At 32.4% G+C, this 19,184-nt stretch overlaps 1 protein-coding gene across 1 annotated transcript; it reads right to left on the bottom strand.

Moving 5' to 3' along the window:
- Positions 1 to 28: 28 nt before the first annotated feature.
- On the bottom strand, positions 29 to 17,952 carry LOC134701398 (U11/U12 small nuclear ribonucleoprotein 48 kDa protein-like). Its single transcript, XM_063562547.1, has 9 exons — positions 17,876 to 17,952; positions 12,929 to 13,064; positions 11,406 to 11,522; positions 5,708 to 5,759; positions 4,732 to 4,785; positions 3,081 to 3,269; positions 2,619 to 2,737; positions 1,382 to 1,458; positions 29 to 688 (listed from the first exon to the last, which is right to left on the bottom strand). The coding sequence occupies exons 2-9, from the start codon at positions 13,058 to 13,060 to the stop codon at positions 478 to 480; spliced, it is 951 nt and encodes a 316-aa protein (XP_063418617.1). The 5' UTR covers positions 13,061 to 13,064; positions 17,876 to 17,952; the 3' UTR covers positions 29 to 477.
- Between the last annotated feature and the right edge of the window lie 1,232 nt (positions 17,953 to 19,184).

The raw sequence follows: 19,184 nt of genomic DNA, 5'->3' as shown, positions 1-19,184 counted from the left end.
ATTTCATACTACTGCCCTTCAATTGCTAGAAACTAGAAATATTTTCAGGGAAGGGGAATAAATAATCAATTTATAATTGAAGATTCAAATTCTGGTCTTGGTTCAACCATTTGCTTGAAACAAATACCATAAGATTGCCTCTGATAGGTCTTCCCTTGGCCTATTGCACAAATTCCTTTATGTTGCTTTCACAAATTTGTTTAAGCTGCAAAAATGTTAAATGAGGAAGAAATAAGAGTCACTTATATTTTCAGAAGAATTCCACATTATCGGATGGTTTCTGCAAGATATTTATTGAAAATTTATTTAAAAACAATCAAATATAATTCAATCTATAACCCATGTCAATTCATGTTTTCTTACAGTTTCTATAAAGCAAACATCCTTTTAAAGTTACCCTTCAAACAAAAAAAACCTGATGACAATGACATTTATGTTCAATGGTAGCAAGTGAGCTATATGACATACAATGTATGACTATTGCCTTGACCTTGACCTGTATCTTGATCTACTTTCAGACCTTGACCTACTCCTTGACCTAGAAGCAGATCTATTTGAGTGTTTATGTTTGTGCTTCTTATGCTTCTTCTTCTTTTTCACTTTACTTCTTCCTCTGTGTTCCTTATTTTTATCCTCTTTTTCTTCATCCTCTATTTCATCTGACTCATCTTGTTTTTCTTCTAGCCTACTGCAAAATAAAACAAATTTACCAAATTTTCTCACATTTATAACATCTGGAATATTGGAAGAGTCTGCTAAAAGATTGTTAGAATCAAATATCTGGAAATATCTATGGTACAACTCAACACTTTATTTTTACAAATTTTGTCTTAGATTGGCAAAGGGGAGGTAATTGAACAAATAAAACTTGTTTATCTTCACAACAGATTAGGTACATGTTCCAAATCAGACTACTGTACATTCAGAAATTATTGCGATGTTTCATTAATGAGAAATAAATGCAACAGGGTTACATGTATAATTGCTATTAAACATTTTGGTCTACAATGACAAAATCGCAATAATAAATGCACACAATAATTTCTGAATTTACAGTATCTGAAAATTGTTTTGTTTTTCGTAAGTACATCTTTTTTTAGACGAGTTGTGTCGGTAGTTGATATGCTCTGTTCACTCTGTTGTACTGTCCAAATTTTTTGATATTCCTGTTATCATTTTAAGGTTTAAAGATTAATTTTTACATTTCCAGGCCTTTTATTGTTGCCTATGCTGTATTGGGGTTGATCCTTGTTGAAGGGTGTACAGTGACCTATAGTTGTTAATTTCTGTGTCATTTTGTCTCTTGTGAAGATTTGTCTCATTGGCAATCATACCACATCTTCTTTTTTATAAGTTACAAACAAAATATCAACTCCTTTACCTTGGTTTTGCTTCAGCTTCTTCTTGTCTTAACATGGCCACATATTCTGTCTGATTTTCTATCACTTCCCTGATAATCTAAATAAACATATCAAATCAAGATATGGTGGTCAATATTTTTTTAGATGATTTACATACAGAAATTACCAATCCTTGACAGTGATTGGTTAGAAAAAAACACATAATTAAGAATCCTTAACAGTGATTGGTTAGAAAAAGCACATAATTAAGAATCTTTAACAGTGATTGGTTAGAAAAAGCACATAATTAAGAATCCTGGACAGTAACTGGTTAGAAAAAACACATAATTAAGAATCTTTGACAGTGGTTGGTTAAAAAAACACATAATTAACAAGACTGTGTCCATAGTATATGGATGCACCACTTGCACTATAATTTTCTATTTTTAGTGGACCGTGAAATTGGGATACAATATTTAATTTGGCATTTAAATTTTAAAGATCATATCATAGGGAACATGTATACTAGTTTCAAGTTGATTGGACTTCAACTTCATCAAAAACTACCTTGAACAAAAACTTGAACCTAAAGTGGGACAGAGGGACGAACAGATGGACAAACAAACAGATGCACAGACCAGAAAACATAATGCCCCTCTACTATCGTTGGTGGGGCATAAAAATCCCTTACTGTGATTGATCAGAAAAAGCAGGGAAAAGTCATGGGAATGTACAACACAGTATGTGTGAACTGTGTATAACTGCAAAGGTGAACTTTCAAAACTAAGTTCAAACAATTAAATAATGATTTAGAACAAAACACATTTTTCTCTCATTTAATTTATGTGTACATTAAAGCAACTCGCTCATAAATTAGCAATTTCTTTGGTCAAATAACCTATAGTATTTAGCGCAGTTGTATTAGTGTAATAAATGAATATTTCTTAATGATACATGATTCATTTTAATATAAAATAAAATTGAGAACGGAAATGGGGATGTGTCAAAGAGACAACAACGCAACCATAGAAATGACAACAGCAGAAGGTCACCAACAGGTCTTCAATGTAGCAAGAAATTCCCACACCCAGAGGGTCAGCTGGCCCCTAAACCAATATAGACTAGTTCAGTGATAATGAAAGCCATACTAAACTCCAAATTATACACAAGAAACTAAAATTAAAAATAATACAAGACTAACAAAGGCCAGAGGCAATGTATTCTTTGACCAACAGAACCTTTACCCATGTGTAGGTTTATACAACAATTTGGACATACCTCAGTGTAAGATTTCCTTGTAATATGTACATTCTTTGCCCTGTAAGATTGCCTTCTTCGTTTATAATCTCTTTGTTGTGCCAAGTATTCCATATAGCTTTTAGGCTTGTTTCTATCCACTGAAAACAAAGTTTTTACTATGAAAAATAAAGAATATAATCTAAGCCTATGATTTAAACCTTTAAACCTTGAATAATTTTTTTTTCTCATATTCAAAAGAAACTGTTTGAAAGTGACATATTATCATCAGTTGTGACCAAATTTAACAAGAAGACAAACAATCTATCTTCAACATAGTTGAAATAGATCTTTTTAAATATTAATTTTAAATAGTTGCTAACACTAGCATTCATCAAGAACTCTTTAAAAATATTTGCTTTTTCAACATATCCCCAGTTTGAAGGGGTTATGTATCCACAGATGGAAGAAAAATTCCTACATTCCAATAAATTTAATACTCACATGCATCTTTTTGCTTGACCATGTCTTGTAAATCCGTGGATAAGAACTGATCTGATTCATGGCTGTTCAGTCTCCTCTCATTCTTAGCTTTCTCCACTACATAGTTGTGAATAGCTGCTCTCTCAGCTGGCGTCAATTGAACTGTCACCTCATTTGGGGTCAAAGGTACTTTATCTTGTGCAAAAAATACTGATAAAAAATAAACGGAAGATTAATCTTTAAAAAATTACATCTAAGATTAATATTTCCTTATTTTCCGTTCAATTATACCTTTCAGCTTATAATAAAATTGACATGGCTTTCAAGTCATATAATAGTAATTGTGCTTATTTATGTGTTTGTACACAGATTTGCTATTTTTAATATTGTGGATTCATTTATTTTCGTGGGTATTAATTTTTTCGTTGATTGCTGAAAACTTGCATATTCGTTGATATATGATTTCAAAGCCTATTGAAATTATGTAATTCCTTGAATTCATGATTCTCACCTGTTCCCACAAATCCCACAAAAATTGGTATCAACAAATTATAATGAATCCTCAGTAGTACATGTTTATGTACAATTTTTGCATATTTTTAAACTTGTAAAGCATTTTCATTTTCAATAAGATTTGCTGCTTTGTTTATGTAGAATCTAATTCTTACTAAATCACTTTTCTTGCTCAATGTTCCTTATGAGTCTCAAAGTATATGACACTGTGCCACAATTGTGATGATATAAAGTGTTGCTGATACAAAAAACTATGGAGTTATTAAATGTTTGCAAAGACCAGAATTCAAGATAATTTCATTCTGTGAAAACTAAACTTTCTACTTTAAGACCCTGCATTATTCAGTTTTTTTTTAATGTGCTAGATTGTTGAAAAAAAATTCTATAATGGTACTTAAAAAAAATTAAACCAAATTTTATTACATGTATATGTGAAATTATTAGCATCTAAATGAACATTCACAAATAAGTTTACAACATAGGCAGAAGAATTCAAAAACATTTGATTATTTCAATTGCATACCTGAATAAGATTGCACATATTAACCTACACAATCCACAAGCGCTAAATTAAGTGTCGTTCCTTCAAAAGGTAAATTGGAATATTCTTTGATTAGGTCATCGTTTCTCTCATTCAAGAACTTTTTTAGTTTATGTTTGTTTTTATCACTGATGTTGTTTTTGGGGTAAAGATTGCATGAAATGCAATCAAAACCCTATGGTATTGACTTAAAATCAAAATCTGCCAAAGCTTATCACTACCTTTTTGAAACACAAAATATAGTGCATTGATCATAACATTCTATACATCCTATCCTTGAACATTTCCAGAAATATATCAATGTAATGTATACTCAGATATCTAAATCATAAAATGATGTTACACTTGTCTAGGAAATTGCATAACATTTGCAAGGTGCAGTAATCTTATATCTGATCTAATTATATAACTGATGTCATTGTTAAAGACATCTTTTAAAATTGGATTTATCTTCCTTTGCACAGAATTGTAGTTGAATAACTACAACCAATGCTTTGTACAATGCAATATTTAATCTTACTTCCCATTGATAAATTGAAGCAATCTTTACCCTTCACAGTGCTTACAAGCACTTTGATTAAAATGTTTTGAAGATCAGTTGATATTGTTTATACATACTTGAATGATTCTGTACATGGTGGTCTCTTAATACTCTGTTCATTGTTTCTCTGTCTGAAATAATGTATAAGAAGAACTGATGTTGGAGGAACATTTTTATGCCTCGTTCACACGGACATTAATTCGAATTGAATTTTAATCGAATGCAAATCGAATTTGCTAATCGCTTTCACATACTCTTCTATTAGAATTCGATTGATTTAAATTGGCTAATTGAATTGTCCAATTCGCATTAGAAATACGCTTTTGTGAATGCGAATAAAAAGTAAATGCAGTTTGGACAATAAAGCGAATTTGACGCGCATTGCAATTCAATTAGAATTGACGTTAGGATGTAAAAAGTTTCAAATACGAATTAAACTAATTGGAATTAGTTAATTCGAATTACGTGTGAACTCAGCATTATGGTGGTTGAGGAACTTATCAATTGCTGTCATTTCAGGGGCGGATCCAGCCATTTCAAAAAGGGGGGGGGGGGGGGGGGTTCCAATCACATGTTCCCATTCAAATACATGGATCTGCACCTGCATTTTGAGATAAAGAGCATCAATGAAAGTGCTATAACCTGGCTTATATCAATTCAACACTTCATTCTTTTCAATTGATGGTGTACAGACTCCAGAGAAATATAAAGTTTATAATTGAATTTAATGTCCCAAGATATAAAGGACTATGGATAAGCAAACATTTGGCCCACTAAGATAACAAGTTATATTCAAGGGGAGATAATCAAAACTATTTATACATGTTTCTAGTTTCTCGTTTTTTATATAGATTATACTGTTGGTTTTCCCGTTTGAATGGTTTTACACTAGTAATTTTGGGGCCCTTTATAGCTTATTGTTTGGTGTGAGTCAAGGCTCTGTGTTGAAGGCCATACATTGACTTATCATGGTTTAATTTTTACACCATTTGTGTCATATTTCACTTTTGATAGGTTATTGTTTTAAACTGAAGAATAATTAAAATTACTTACCAATGTGTACACTGCTACTTGTTGGGTCTTGTGTATATCCAATAACATCAGCCTTAAAAAAACAATTGTACATTTGAATAATGGGCTTACATATATATATATATAAATTAGGCAATATAGGAAAGGTGTACTGACATCAGTAGTCTCTAAACACATTAGCTCCATGGAGCTTTCGTTAGTAGAAGCCATATTAACTATGTGTATCAGTGAGAAAAATGTAAAAGCATAAAAATATAGTATATACCAATACACATAATTAACAGCGCCTGGTGATGTTTGATAGCCTGACCGGTTTCAATCCATAAAGGACCTTCATCAGAGGCAGAATGTTGGATTAATGTTTGCACCCTATTTATATAGATATGTTAACCGGCGGTTGCGTTAACCGGCGGTTGCATTAACCGGCAGTTGAGTTAACCGGTGGTTGCGTTAACCGGCGGTTGAGTTAACCGTGGTTGAGTTAACAGGCGGTTGAGTTAACCGGCGGTTGAGTTAACCGGTGAAAAATCCCAGTGGGATTTTCCATGGTTACAATATCTATATTTAGCTAATGTTCAGGTTACAGTAAACTTTTTGACATGTTACGGTAAACATTTTTACACTATATGGTAAACATGTGACCTGATGATATAACCATATTTGGGTTTTAGCATTGGATAAAGGGTGTTTTAATAATTTAAGAAGTACATAGTAATCATTTAGTCTTGATCTTTGGCTTATGATCCACCTAAATATCATTGGAATAGTATTTCATGGTAGTTATGTGATCTTAATATTTGGCTTATGATACACCTAAATATCAAGTCTTGAAATAGTACTTCCTAGTAGTCATGCAGTCTTGACCTCAGGCTTATGATACACCTGTATATCAAGTCTTGAAATAGTAATTCATGGTAGTCATGCAGTCTTGATCTTTGGCTTATGATACACCTAAATATCAAGTCTAATAATAGTATTTCATGGTAGTCATGCAGTCTTGACGTTTTAGCTTGTGATACACCAAAACATCAAGTCAAAACTATTACCCCCCCCCCCCCCCCTTTAACAAAACAAAATTTGGTTTAAATGAAGCATTCTCAATAAGAACCCCCCCCCCCTAAACCAAATTTTGTTTTGTTAAAAGGGGGGGGGGGGGTAATAGTTTTGACTTGATGTTTTGGTGTATCACAAGCTAAAACGTCAAGACTGCATGACTACCATGAAACTTGATATTTAGGTGTATCATAAGCCAAAGATCAAGACTGCATGACTACCATGAATTACTATTTCAAGACTTGATATACAGGTGTATCATAAGCCTGAGGTCAAGACTGCATGACTACTAGGAAGTACTATTTCAAGACTTGATATTTAGGTGTATCATAAGCCAAATATTAAGATCACATAACTACCATGAAATACTATTCCAATGATATTTAGGTGGATCATAAGCCAAAGATCAAGACTAAATGATTACTATGTACTTCTTAAATTATTAAAACACCCTTTATCCAATGCTAAAACCCAAATATGGTTATATCATCAGGTCACATGTTTACCATATAGTGTAAAAATGTTTACCGTAACATGTCAAAAAGTTTACTGTAACATGAACATTAGCTAAATATAGATAATTGTAACCATGGAAAATCCCACTGGGATTTTTCACCGGTTAACTCAACCGCCGGTTAACTCAACCGCCGGTTAACGCAACCGCCGGTTAACTCAACCGCCGGTTAATGCAACCGCCGGTTAACGCAACCGCCGGTTAACATATCTATATAAATAGGGTGCAAACATTAATCCAACATTCTGCCTCTGATGAAGGTCCTTTATGGACCGAAACCGGTCAGGCTATCAAACATCACCAGGCGCTGTTAATTATGTGTATTGGTATATACTATATTTTTATGCTTTTACATTTTTCTCACTGATACACATAGTTAATATGGCTTCTACTAACGAAAGCTCCATGGAGCTAATGTGTTTAGAGACTACTTATGTCAGTACACCTTTCCTATATTGCCTATTGATTTTTCACTGGCATAGGACCTCTAAGCGTAAGCCTAGCGATTACCTGAAATTGATGTATATATGTAATACCTACATTACAAACTTAAGGTGTTGAAAACTTTCTAACACTGAGGATTAATATTCATCTACCTTTGATCTTGAAAGGAGTACTAAAGGCTTAAATGAAGCATTCTCAATAAGAACCCCCCCCCTAAACCAAATTTTGTTTTGTTAAAGGGGGGGGGGGGGGGGGTAATAGTTTTGACTTGATGTTTTGGTGTATCACAAGCTAAAACGTCAAGACTGCATGACTACCATGAAATACTATTATTAGACTTGATATTTAGGTGTATCATAAGCCAAAGATCAAGACTGCATGACTACCATGAATTACTATTTCAAGACTTGATATACAGGTGTATCATAAGCCTGAGGTCAAGACTGCATGACTACTAGGAAGTACTATTTCAAGACTTGATATTTAGGTGTATCATAAGCCAAATATTAAGATCACATAACTACCATGAAATACTATTCCAATGATATTTAGGTGGATCATAAGCCAAAGATCAAGACTAAATGATTACTATGTACTTCTAAAATTATTAAAACACCCTTTATCCAATGCTAAAACCCAAATATGGTTATATCATCAGGTCACATGTTTACCATATAGTGTAAAAATGTTTACCGTAACATGTCAAAAAGTTTACTGTAACCTGAACATTAGCTAAATATAGATAATTGTAACCATGGAAAATCCCACTGGGATTTTTCACCGGTTAACTCAACCGCCGGTTAACTCAACCGCCGGTTAACGCAACCGCCAGTTAACTCAACCGCCGGTTAATGCAACCGCCGGTTAACGCAACCGCCGGTTAACGCAACCGCCGGTTAACGCAACCGCCGGTTAACTCAACCGCCGGTTAACATATCTATATAAATAGGGTGCAAACATTAATCCAACATTCTGCCTCTGATGAAGGTCCTTTATGGACCGAAACCGGTCAGGCTATCAAACATCACCAGGCGCTGTTAATTATGTGTATTGGTATATACTATATTTTTATATATATATAAATTACTTTTATTCCAATTTCTAATAGAAGACTTTCACAGATATGCATTTTCCTATTCATATTCAATGCTTACATACATTTCTTTAATTCTGATTTTCAATAGAAACTTTCACATATGGACCATAATTTGCTATTGGGCTCCGTTTCTTATAACTATAGAAAAGTGATAAAATGTGAATTACTGTAAGAAAAGTTGCAACTACATCTAAAGATGCCATTATTTTTATCAACATACAAGTGTATGCTACTCTTCCCTAGAAAAAAAATTAAAATATACGAATTTCAAAGATTTTACAACCGTATTTTTGTGTCGTTTCTCGCGTTACTTTTTGCTTCCGAAGAGCATAACGCTGACTGATTTATAGATAATCCTCACCGGCAAATTCGTAACTTTTGCTTTCAAATAACAAAGAACATCGACCAATAAGAATAGTGATAAGAAAATGCGAAGAACTATAAGTATTTATGTAGCAGATGTAAGAACAGTGGCATGATTTTTGTGTCCGATTTCGTAACGCAATTTTTAGATGATGTAATCTGCTTTGTTGTAATAGAATTCTTAAAAACAATATGCAAATATGAACTCTCGCGAGATGTTCAAACAGGTAAATCCGAGATGATTTACATTCTTGTTTTGATCTTCATAATAATTAAGTGAGAAAATTACGTTGTCGTTATGCGTTACATTTCACACGAAACAGAAGTCCAGTTATTTATTAAAATTGTTTTTGTCCTTAAGTTCTAACCATTTCCGGTCATACGTGAAACATGTGACTAACATGTGATAACGCCATTACGGCCGGATGTACGAAATACTAGGTCTAAACATTGTTTTTGTTTCCAACGGGATGTTAGCAAACATAATCTGTAGACTTGTTTCGTCTTGTTTAAAAGAGGAAAATACAATTGTCAAAGAGATTGCGCTGGTGGTCTGTTATTTTTCCTATGTGCATAATAATACATACGATCCTGTGTGAAAATAAATGCCCAATGACTTGACAAAATCGATTTCATATTTGACAGACGTTAGAACACACTTCGTTTCCCTATAATGACGTGAAGAGTCCTTGGAAAAATCAATCGAAATTACGTCTCTTATCATTGTACCAATGCTCGTTGGATTGATTTAACTTCAGCAGTAAATATTACTGGATATTTTAGGTGAATAAATATAATTTAATAACAAATACATGTAAATATACCGTTACACTTAGAATGTACAAAGTTGGAATCTTTGTCACAGTTTTTAATTAATATTTTTTATTCATGTTCTGCAAACACTTATCAGAAACACAATAAACTTGTCAAAGGAGAAGTAAACTTTTACCATGCATGACTTGAAAGGGAGTACTTTATTGATTTTAGCCCACTAAAGTAGGTTAAAATGTGGAAACCATGTAGATGGTGTACAGGTCACAAGTATCACATTGTGCCTATTTTAAAGATTTTAATTCCAAGTTAAAAGTTTTTTTCTTTACTGGATTTAAAGAATGTTACATTGCCAATGATTTGGAATAAATTGTACATAACTGGAATATCAAAACCAAATATAAATACATTTTTTTTGCTTAAACATCAAGATACAACAATTATGGTATCCTGTATCAATGAAGAAAATATGGAAAATTCTGAATAAATTGTACTAATTGTTTTCATAGCAAGCACATATTTAGGAGTTTTATAATACTGTTACATTTAAAATGGATTTTAAGAAAAAGTATACTGTTCAGATTATTTTATGCAGATTTTGCAATAAAATAAAACTAAAAAAATGCTTTCGGTTTCTTATGGTTTCCTGTCAGGTTTAAAAAAAAACTTTAATATAACATTGAAAATAGATTTAAATATTAACATGAAGCAAGTAACACTAGTAATGGTGTTTATTTATGCCTTTTGAATTATATTGTGCAAAATAAAGAAAATAAAGATTGGTTTCCTGTTTGGTTTCATGTCACGTAAACGGTGAATCAAAATGTATTAATTTTTTCTCGAAAAACTCAATTGTTCCATTCATACTATTCTAACACCAACACAACCCACAAAATAAAAGTTAAAATTTTAGAACTTATAAAAAAGGATACAAAAAGAAACCAAAGGCCGAATACCAAATTATGGTCCATATATGTATTTTCCTATTTATACTCAATGTCACAATGTTTATAATATGACATCTTTGTAAGAGTTATAGTTCAATAACATTAATTACTCCAAACAATATCTCGTCAACTGGTGTAACTCGTTAATTTAAAGGAACTTAAACTGGATTATACAACCAATTTCAAGTGTAAACAAATTTCTGTCTAACATGAACAGTAACATTGATTTTAAGGTGGTACCTAACACTACAGGGAGATAACTCTGTAAAATCAGCAGAGCGTTTTAATGACATTGTGTTCATAAAGGAATATTAAGCTTCTCCATGATCAAAATGAGTGTTTGTCAAACTGCTATAACCAGTGTAATTTTTCTGATTAAACGGTTGGTTCAAATTTTTGGAAATTTTTATATTTTTGTCAAACGGTCAAAGTAAATACTTTGTAAAAATTTTAAGAAAATTAAACGAGCCAAATTAATGTTAAAGTGTTAAGTACCACCTTAAGCAATTTCTATTTTATTACTAAAATTACCAAGTCTTCTTTTCTGTATCCAACAAACAATAGTTCACATTTTTCTTCATGTTTTGTCAGATCTTTCCTGGGCATTCTGTGACTGCTGTCAAATGAACATGAAACGATATCATCTTGCTACAACAAATAAAATAACAAACATAAATTTGAATTCATAAATATTCTTTGGATACCTGTTTTCGTGCATATCGGGCGTACAGGTGAACCACAAATTCTATTGTTTAACGAATTGCAAATTTTCTATAGGCTTGTATGCATGCAGACTTCAGCAAAATCATGAAAATATAAACAAAAATACAGGCATTTCTCAATACACTCAGTACTCACGAAAAAAAAATGAAAACATAGTAATGTAAATCATTTTCTGTATAGAAATACAAAGCCATTGGGCCAGGTGAGCTAAAAAACAGTTTTAATAATATCTACAGGTAAATGAAAAATAACTTTGTTGATTTAGATATACTACTTATATGTATAAAATTTTTCGAATAATTAGGAATACCAAGAAAGTTCTGTCATATAAATACATAATTTAACACTAGATACAAATTGGGGTGAATATCAACAATAAAACTATACAATTAGAGCTAGCTAAAACTTCCCTGCACAGATTTAAGGAGAATAATCTTGATGTTCATACAAATGTTGTACAAAGTAGTGAAAATTAGTAGATATTCCAAATAATCAAAGCTGGTATATAGACAAGATCCATATTAATATAAAATAACAAAAAAACATTATAAACAGTATCAACAGGTCGAATTAACAAGAAAATACGATTTGAGAGTACTCACAGTTTCTGACAGCTAGTTAAAAGCCAAAAATATTCAATGTCACAATGCTTATAATATGACGTCTTTGTAAAAGTTATAGTAACATCAATTACTACAAACAATCTCTCGTCAACTGGTGTAAAAAATCATACCTCAGAGACTAAAATCAACTAAAACACATCCCAGGGAACTAGTATTTTAACGTCATGAACAGTCAGAGAAGACATGACTTTTTTTAATGTTTAATTTAAAATTTAAAGATTCTTTTAAAGAGTACTGGACATTTTCAAAAATCTCTCGGCTTACAATTAGTTTTACTATAGTAAACACATTAATAGATCTTTCATCAAAATGGGAAAATGTTCTAAATAAAAGTGATTGATTCTAAGGAATAATAAAACAGAAACTCCTGTTTTACACAGTAAAAATATCTCAAATCATGTTATCAGTAGGCTGACAATGATTGGCCCACACCACTTATTGGGGTAGTATCATACAAGTTATACAAGTTTTAGGCATTCATATAAAGTTGAATAAGTTGATCAAAACTGTGCTGCCTGTCCTCTAAGACTGATTGTTAGATTTTAAATGACAAAATCAACTATTTGTAGTGTATTAAGCACTGCAATTGGAAATTCTATGAATAATAAGGTATGGGGGCATATCACAGATCATTTAATTTGGCCAACTATCAAAAATCACCTATACCTTATCATTTATAGAATTTTTTATTCTTGTGGAGTATGATACCTTTATAAAGTGCTCTGGTGTCCATCCTACATACTCCAGGATATGTGTAACTTCATTCTGGCATTCTTTGAGATAACTTTGTAATTCTCTTACAGTATTGTCCCTATCCTCCAACAAGTTGTATTCCATCATCTTTCTGAATTAGAATATTTTATATCATTAAAAAAACATCAATGAAATGAAATTAAGCAGTGTTCTATTTATCTTTTTAATACTCAGAGCAGGTTAATTAAATATTTACAAGTTTACAGTGTGTACTGGCTGGCCATTATGATCATGTATTATACATCTTTGACACACCTAAAAAATAATATAGATCAAAATTGAAGGTGGGATCTAGAATATTATAATCTATGAACATATTCTGATTTTGGGATGTACTGTGGATTCATTTATTTTCGTGGGTACTAATTTTCGTGGATTAAGAAAAACTTGCATATTCGTGGATATTTTATTTCGTGGTTTTGCTGAAGTCTGCATACAAACCTATACAAAAATTATCATTAGTTGAATATTTAATTTCGTGGTTTGACTGTGCCCACGAAATCCACGAAAATTGGTATCCAACGAATAGCGATATTGAGTAAAATTATAGGTTTCCTGTCCTGGTCTGGTATAAATTGACAGGCTCTAATTTAATTAATGCATTGTGTAAATGAAGATACAAATACATGCCTAGCTTATCTAAAAGGCAGGTGCTTTGCAGTACAACCTATCGTCATTATTCCAACATTACTGGACACTACAAAGGTCCCCTTAAAATTTGAATTCATAAATATAGATTCTACCACTGCATCAAGTTTGATACGATATTTATCAACTCTAGACAGTTAAATTTTCAAATTTAAAACGTAAGGCTCTTTGGTGGTGGAACCTGTTTCTCTATTGATTTTCGAATAATAAGTAGGAAAATTTTTTCTTTTCGAGTGATCTGCAAAAAGATGTGTTCTTTCTGTGTGATGTCATCAGGCATGGTCGCCTTTTTTCATGCCGTCACAATAGGTAATTCAGAGGAAAGCAAGAACATTTTACATCATAATCAGATGTTAACCAATGAAGAACTGAGATCAAATGAACCACACGTTGATTAAATTTTGTTATAAAATGGGTGCAGATAGGGATAAATTGATGAAGAATTAGAGAAAATAAAATATCTGACGCCACAATAGAAAAGGGATTGTTGTATGACTTCAATAGTTCGAGAGACGCTTCTTTGTTCAACAGAAACAGATTTCCAAATAGTGATAAGGTGTGACCGTAGGAGCCTATACACCTTATCGCTATTTGTCCGCCATTCCTGAATATCACATATAGGTTCCCGGAAAAATTTTGACGTCATAAAATACCAGATGCTCCGCAGGGCGTAGCTTTATACGACCGCAGAGGTTGAACCCTGAACGGTTGGGGCAAGTATGGACACAACATTCAAGCTGGATTCCGCTCTAAATTTGGATTGTGATTAAATAGTTGACACAGCATAGGTTTCTGACACAGAATGAATGTATTCAAATGAATTTAAAATTTTTGTTTTCTCTTAGAGCAATTCACTATGCTGTTGAATATTAATCCTCTCCAGGGGCGGATGCAGGAATTTTCCAAAGGGGGGGTGCTATCCCAGGGCAAAGGGGGGGTGCAAAACATATGTCCCGATACAAATGCATTGATCGACCAAAATAAAGGGGGGGTGCGAACCCCCGGAACCCCCCTCTGGATCCGCCACTGCTCTCAAAAAAATGTTTGAAGAAATTTTCTTTTTATTTATGAAATTTCAAATGAGAAAAATTGAACCCAATTTTTTAATCACATCCCCCTTTCCCTTATTCCAAAACTAATTTCAATTAAAATATTCTAGTGGAGTTTGCAACAATTACTACTCATTTAAATACATCATAAAATATTAAGATGTAAAAAAAAACTGCTTGTTATCACTGAATGGTAAAGATTATTTAAATTTATCAGTTGGTAGTAAAAAGTGAATATACATTGTATATTGTATATAACAAAGATTTAAGTTGATTCTGGACAAAGAAAGATAACTCCAATTAAAAAAAATTCTTGCAGATATTTCTTGCTTACTATACTGGACAAAGAAAGATAACTCTTAATTAAAAAAAAATTTGCTATTTCACAATATTGTGAAATTAGATATTTCTTGCCATTGTACAATACTGTGCAATTGAAAAGACTTGCTATTGCACAATACTAATATAATAATTTTAGATCCTGATTTGGACCAACTTGAAAACTGGGCCCATAATCAAAAATCTAAGTACATGTTTAGATTCAGCATATCAAAGAGGCCCAAGAATTTAATTTTTGTTAAAATCAAACTTAGTTAAATTTTGGACCCTTTGCACTTTAATTTGGACCAATTTTAAAACTGGACCAAAAATTAAAAATCTACATACACAGTTAGATTTGGCATATCAAAGAACCCCAATTATTCAATTTTTGATGAAATCAAACAATGTTAAATTTTGGACCTCGATTTGGGCCAACTTGAAAACTGGGCCAATAATCAAAAATCTAAGTACATTTTTAGATTCAGCATATCAAAGAACCCCAAGGTTTCAATTTTTGTTAAAATCAAACTAAGTTTAATTTTGGACCCTTTGGACCTTAATGTAGACCAATTTGAAAACGGGACCAAAAATTAAGAATCTACATTCACAGTTAGATTCGGCATATTAAAGAACCCCAATTATTCAATTTTGATGAAATCAAACAAAGTTTAATTTTGGACCCTTTGGGCCCCTTTTTCCTTAACTGTTGGGACCAAAACTCCCAAAATCAATACCAACCTTCCTTTTATAGTCATAAACCTTGTGTTTAAATTTCATAGATTTCTATTTACTTATACTAACGCTATGGTGCAACCAAGAAAAATGCTTATTTGGGTCCCTTTTTGGCCCCTAATTCCTAAACTGTTGGGACCGAAACTCCCAAAATCAAAACCAACCTTCCTTTTGTGGTCATAAACATTGTGTTTAAATTTCATTGATTTCTATTTACTTTAACTAAAGTTATTGTGCGAAAACCAAGAATAATGATTATTTGGGCCCTTTTTTGGCCCCTAATTCCTAAACTGTTGAAACCAAAACTCCCAAAATCAATCCCAACCTTTCTTTTGTGGTCATAAACCTTGTGTCAAAATTTCATAGATTTCTATTAACTTAAACTAAAGTTATAGTGCGAAAACCAAGAAAATGCTTATTTGGGCCCTTTTTGGCCCCTAATTCCTAAAATGTTGGGACCAAAACTCCCAAAATCAATACCAGCCTTCCTTTTATGGTCATAAACCTTGTGTTAAAATTTCATAGATTTCTATTCACTTTTACTAAAGTTAGAGTGCGAAAACTAAAAGTATTCGGACGACGACGACGACGACGACGACGACGACGACGACGACGAAGACGACGACGACGCCAACGTGATAGCAATATACGACGAAAATTTTTTCAAAATTTGCGGTTGTATAAAAATATCTGACACCATAATGGAAAAGTGATTGTTGTTGACGTCAAATGTTCAAGTGTTTGGGTCGGCCGGGATTAGCGATAAGGTGTATTATCTGAATAAAAAGAGGGAGGCATCGCCTTCCAGAACATTTTTTTATTTATTCAAATTTGATGTAATATTTATTCAAATTTACATCATTTATAGCATAGTTTAGTGTCTTATAAACATAAAAAGCATAGTGTTAGTATAAATTATTCACTCTCAGTCCCAAAAGTAATGTATATGTTCCGGACCATATGAGTATTTGGACCATACGCGTATGGTCATGACCATATGCGTATACTCATATGGTCCGACCATACGCGTATGGTCGGTCCGTACGCGTATGGTCGGACCATATGAGTATAATACTCGTTTGGTTATTAACGGGCCGGACCATATGAGTATTTGGACCATATAGGTATATATATTTTTTCAAATTACATTATAAAAGTTTCAATAATACATAAACTTTATCTAAAAAAACAGTGATGGTTTAAAACATGACATTTTTTTTAATTTTATAATCCAAAACACTACGTAAAAATTTATTATTGATGCCATAGTTAGTTTTCATCGCTAGTTACATTCGTGCATTTAGGTTTGGATGACATTCACTTCCACACGGTATCATAGCTTTTTGCATTTGCAAGAAATGTGTGCACGATCTTTTTCATCAACACATTTTGTTTGCGAGAGAAAAACAAGCCTTTTTTACAGCTGCGTTCAGTGACACCGAGGTCTTTGGCAATTCTGAAGTCTACGGTGTTTTTAAGAAGCTCTACTTTTCAAATATCGTAAAATGACTGCAATACACCATCTTCACAACACAACTTTTAAAATAAACTAAAAGTATGCTACTTTCCAGTGACTTCTTATGTAACAGTTCATTAAGAAATGTTTGGAATTAAATTTTTTAGTCGACATATTGCCATTTACTCGTAATAACATATCGGTAATGACCATCGGTATAAAATGTGTTTACTTTAAATTTGACAATTAAGTAAAATTAAGTAACTATGTGAAACTTCTTATTTTTATTTAGCTTATCTTTTTATTATAATATAATGATAAAATTACCTATATGATAGCGTATTTTGAATGAACGGTCATACCATATGAAGAGTTTAGAAGTATTAAAAGTAAACTGTAACAGAGTGTTAATTACCCCGACCATACGCGTATGGTCGGACCATATGAGTATATACCCATATGGTCATGACCATACGCGTATGGTCCAAATACTCATATGGTCCGGAACATATATATATGACCAAGGAATTGTATATTTAAATATACAATTCCTTGATATGACTAATATATGCCCATGGCCATGCACCATAGATAGAAACAAGTGCGTGTCACTGGATCAACATGCTTAATATTTAATTTTGTAAGAAATTATATGACTTTTAGTTTTTACTTGACGTTTACAGGGTAAACACTAACACGAATCACGGGAGTTGGATACAAGACATCATTTTAGTATTCCTACATTATCTTCCCATTTCGTGTTTTGGTTAGATCTGCATCTTGTTTACAGGGCGACTATAAGTATCTCGACCCCAAAAGACCTCGACCCAAAATAGAATAATACTCAAAAAAACATACGGGTGAGCTTTGCATACATAAGTAGATCTATAATATTTACTGTTTTGTTATGTACAGTAAAGACATTATATTTGCGATGAGAATTTTAATTCAAACAATTAATATGATTTCTATTTTATCTAAATTCCTTTTATACCGACTTTCACGGCAGTGAAACTGGGACAGAAATCTGAAATCAAATATATTTTATTGTCAATATCAAAGAAGCCCATTATAGGCAGAATAATCACAAGTTAAATTTAGTACAAACTGATTACAAAATGATTACAATGATTTGAATACAATAAATCAAATGTCAAGAGAATGTTACACTGAACATGTAAAGAATCAAGAACCTGCGCTATTTGCACGGAGAATCAAATACATTTGTATATAGTTAACAATCATGTCACTACCCGGCCTATTTCAGCTAATTAAATGTCTCCTCTGAACATTTGAAGGTACCTATTATGTATTGGTATTGGATAATTAGACTACACATATAGATATACCGAGAAGATTTGGTTTTGAGTGCCAATGAGACAACTCTCAATCCAAGCCACAATTTGTAAAGGTAAATGATTATAGCTGAAAGTATGGTCTTCAACACGGAACCTTAGGGACGACATCAAAAAATCAATGAAGGATAAAAAAACTTAATTCAAATAGTTTGGGGTGGGTGGTCAAAAGTTTTGCAAGTTTTGTTAAATTGGCATTGATTTTATATATATCCTTATTGGTCAATCAATTTTTCCCAAATTAAGTTAAGATGGGGGTAAGGGGGGGGGGGGGGGGGGGGTCATTGAAAAAACTATATGAATTAAGTTTTTTTATCCTTCATTGAACTTTGATGTCGTCCCTTAGTCAATAATTCTTTTGATTTTTTAGATCACATGTTTAAAAAGGTCTGTATAATTTCGTTGATAATTAGGACTGCTCGACTCTGTACACTAAACTTCCACTCAACCCTATCAAACAGACTTTCTTTCATTTGAATAAAGTGTCCTTTGGATTTATATAGTTGTCACCTCTGCAGCTCTTTTATGCCAGATATACCAACTGGAAGTGCGTTTAAATCGACAAAAACTATTAAGTGCATGCGTTCTGCAAGGTATTACAATTATTTAACAGGGCTTAGATATTCCTATAGGCACAAATTGTGCTTCTT

Source organism: Mytilus trossulus, unplaced genomic scaffold (assembly GCF_036588685.1).
Source record: "Mytilus trossulus isolate FHL-02 unplaced genomic scaffold, PNRI_Mtr1.1.1.hap1 h1tg000244l__unscaffolded, whole genome shotgun sequence".
Lineage (NCBI taxonomy): Eukaryota > Metazoa > Mollusca > Bivalvia > Mytilida > Mytilidae > Mytilus > Mytilus trossulus.
This window is presented reverse-complemented; position numbering and strand designations above follow the sequence as displayed.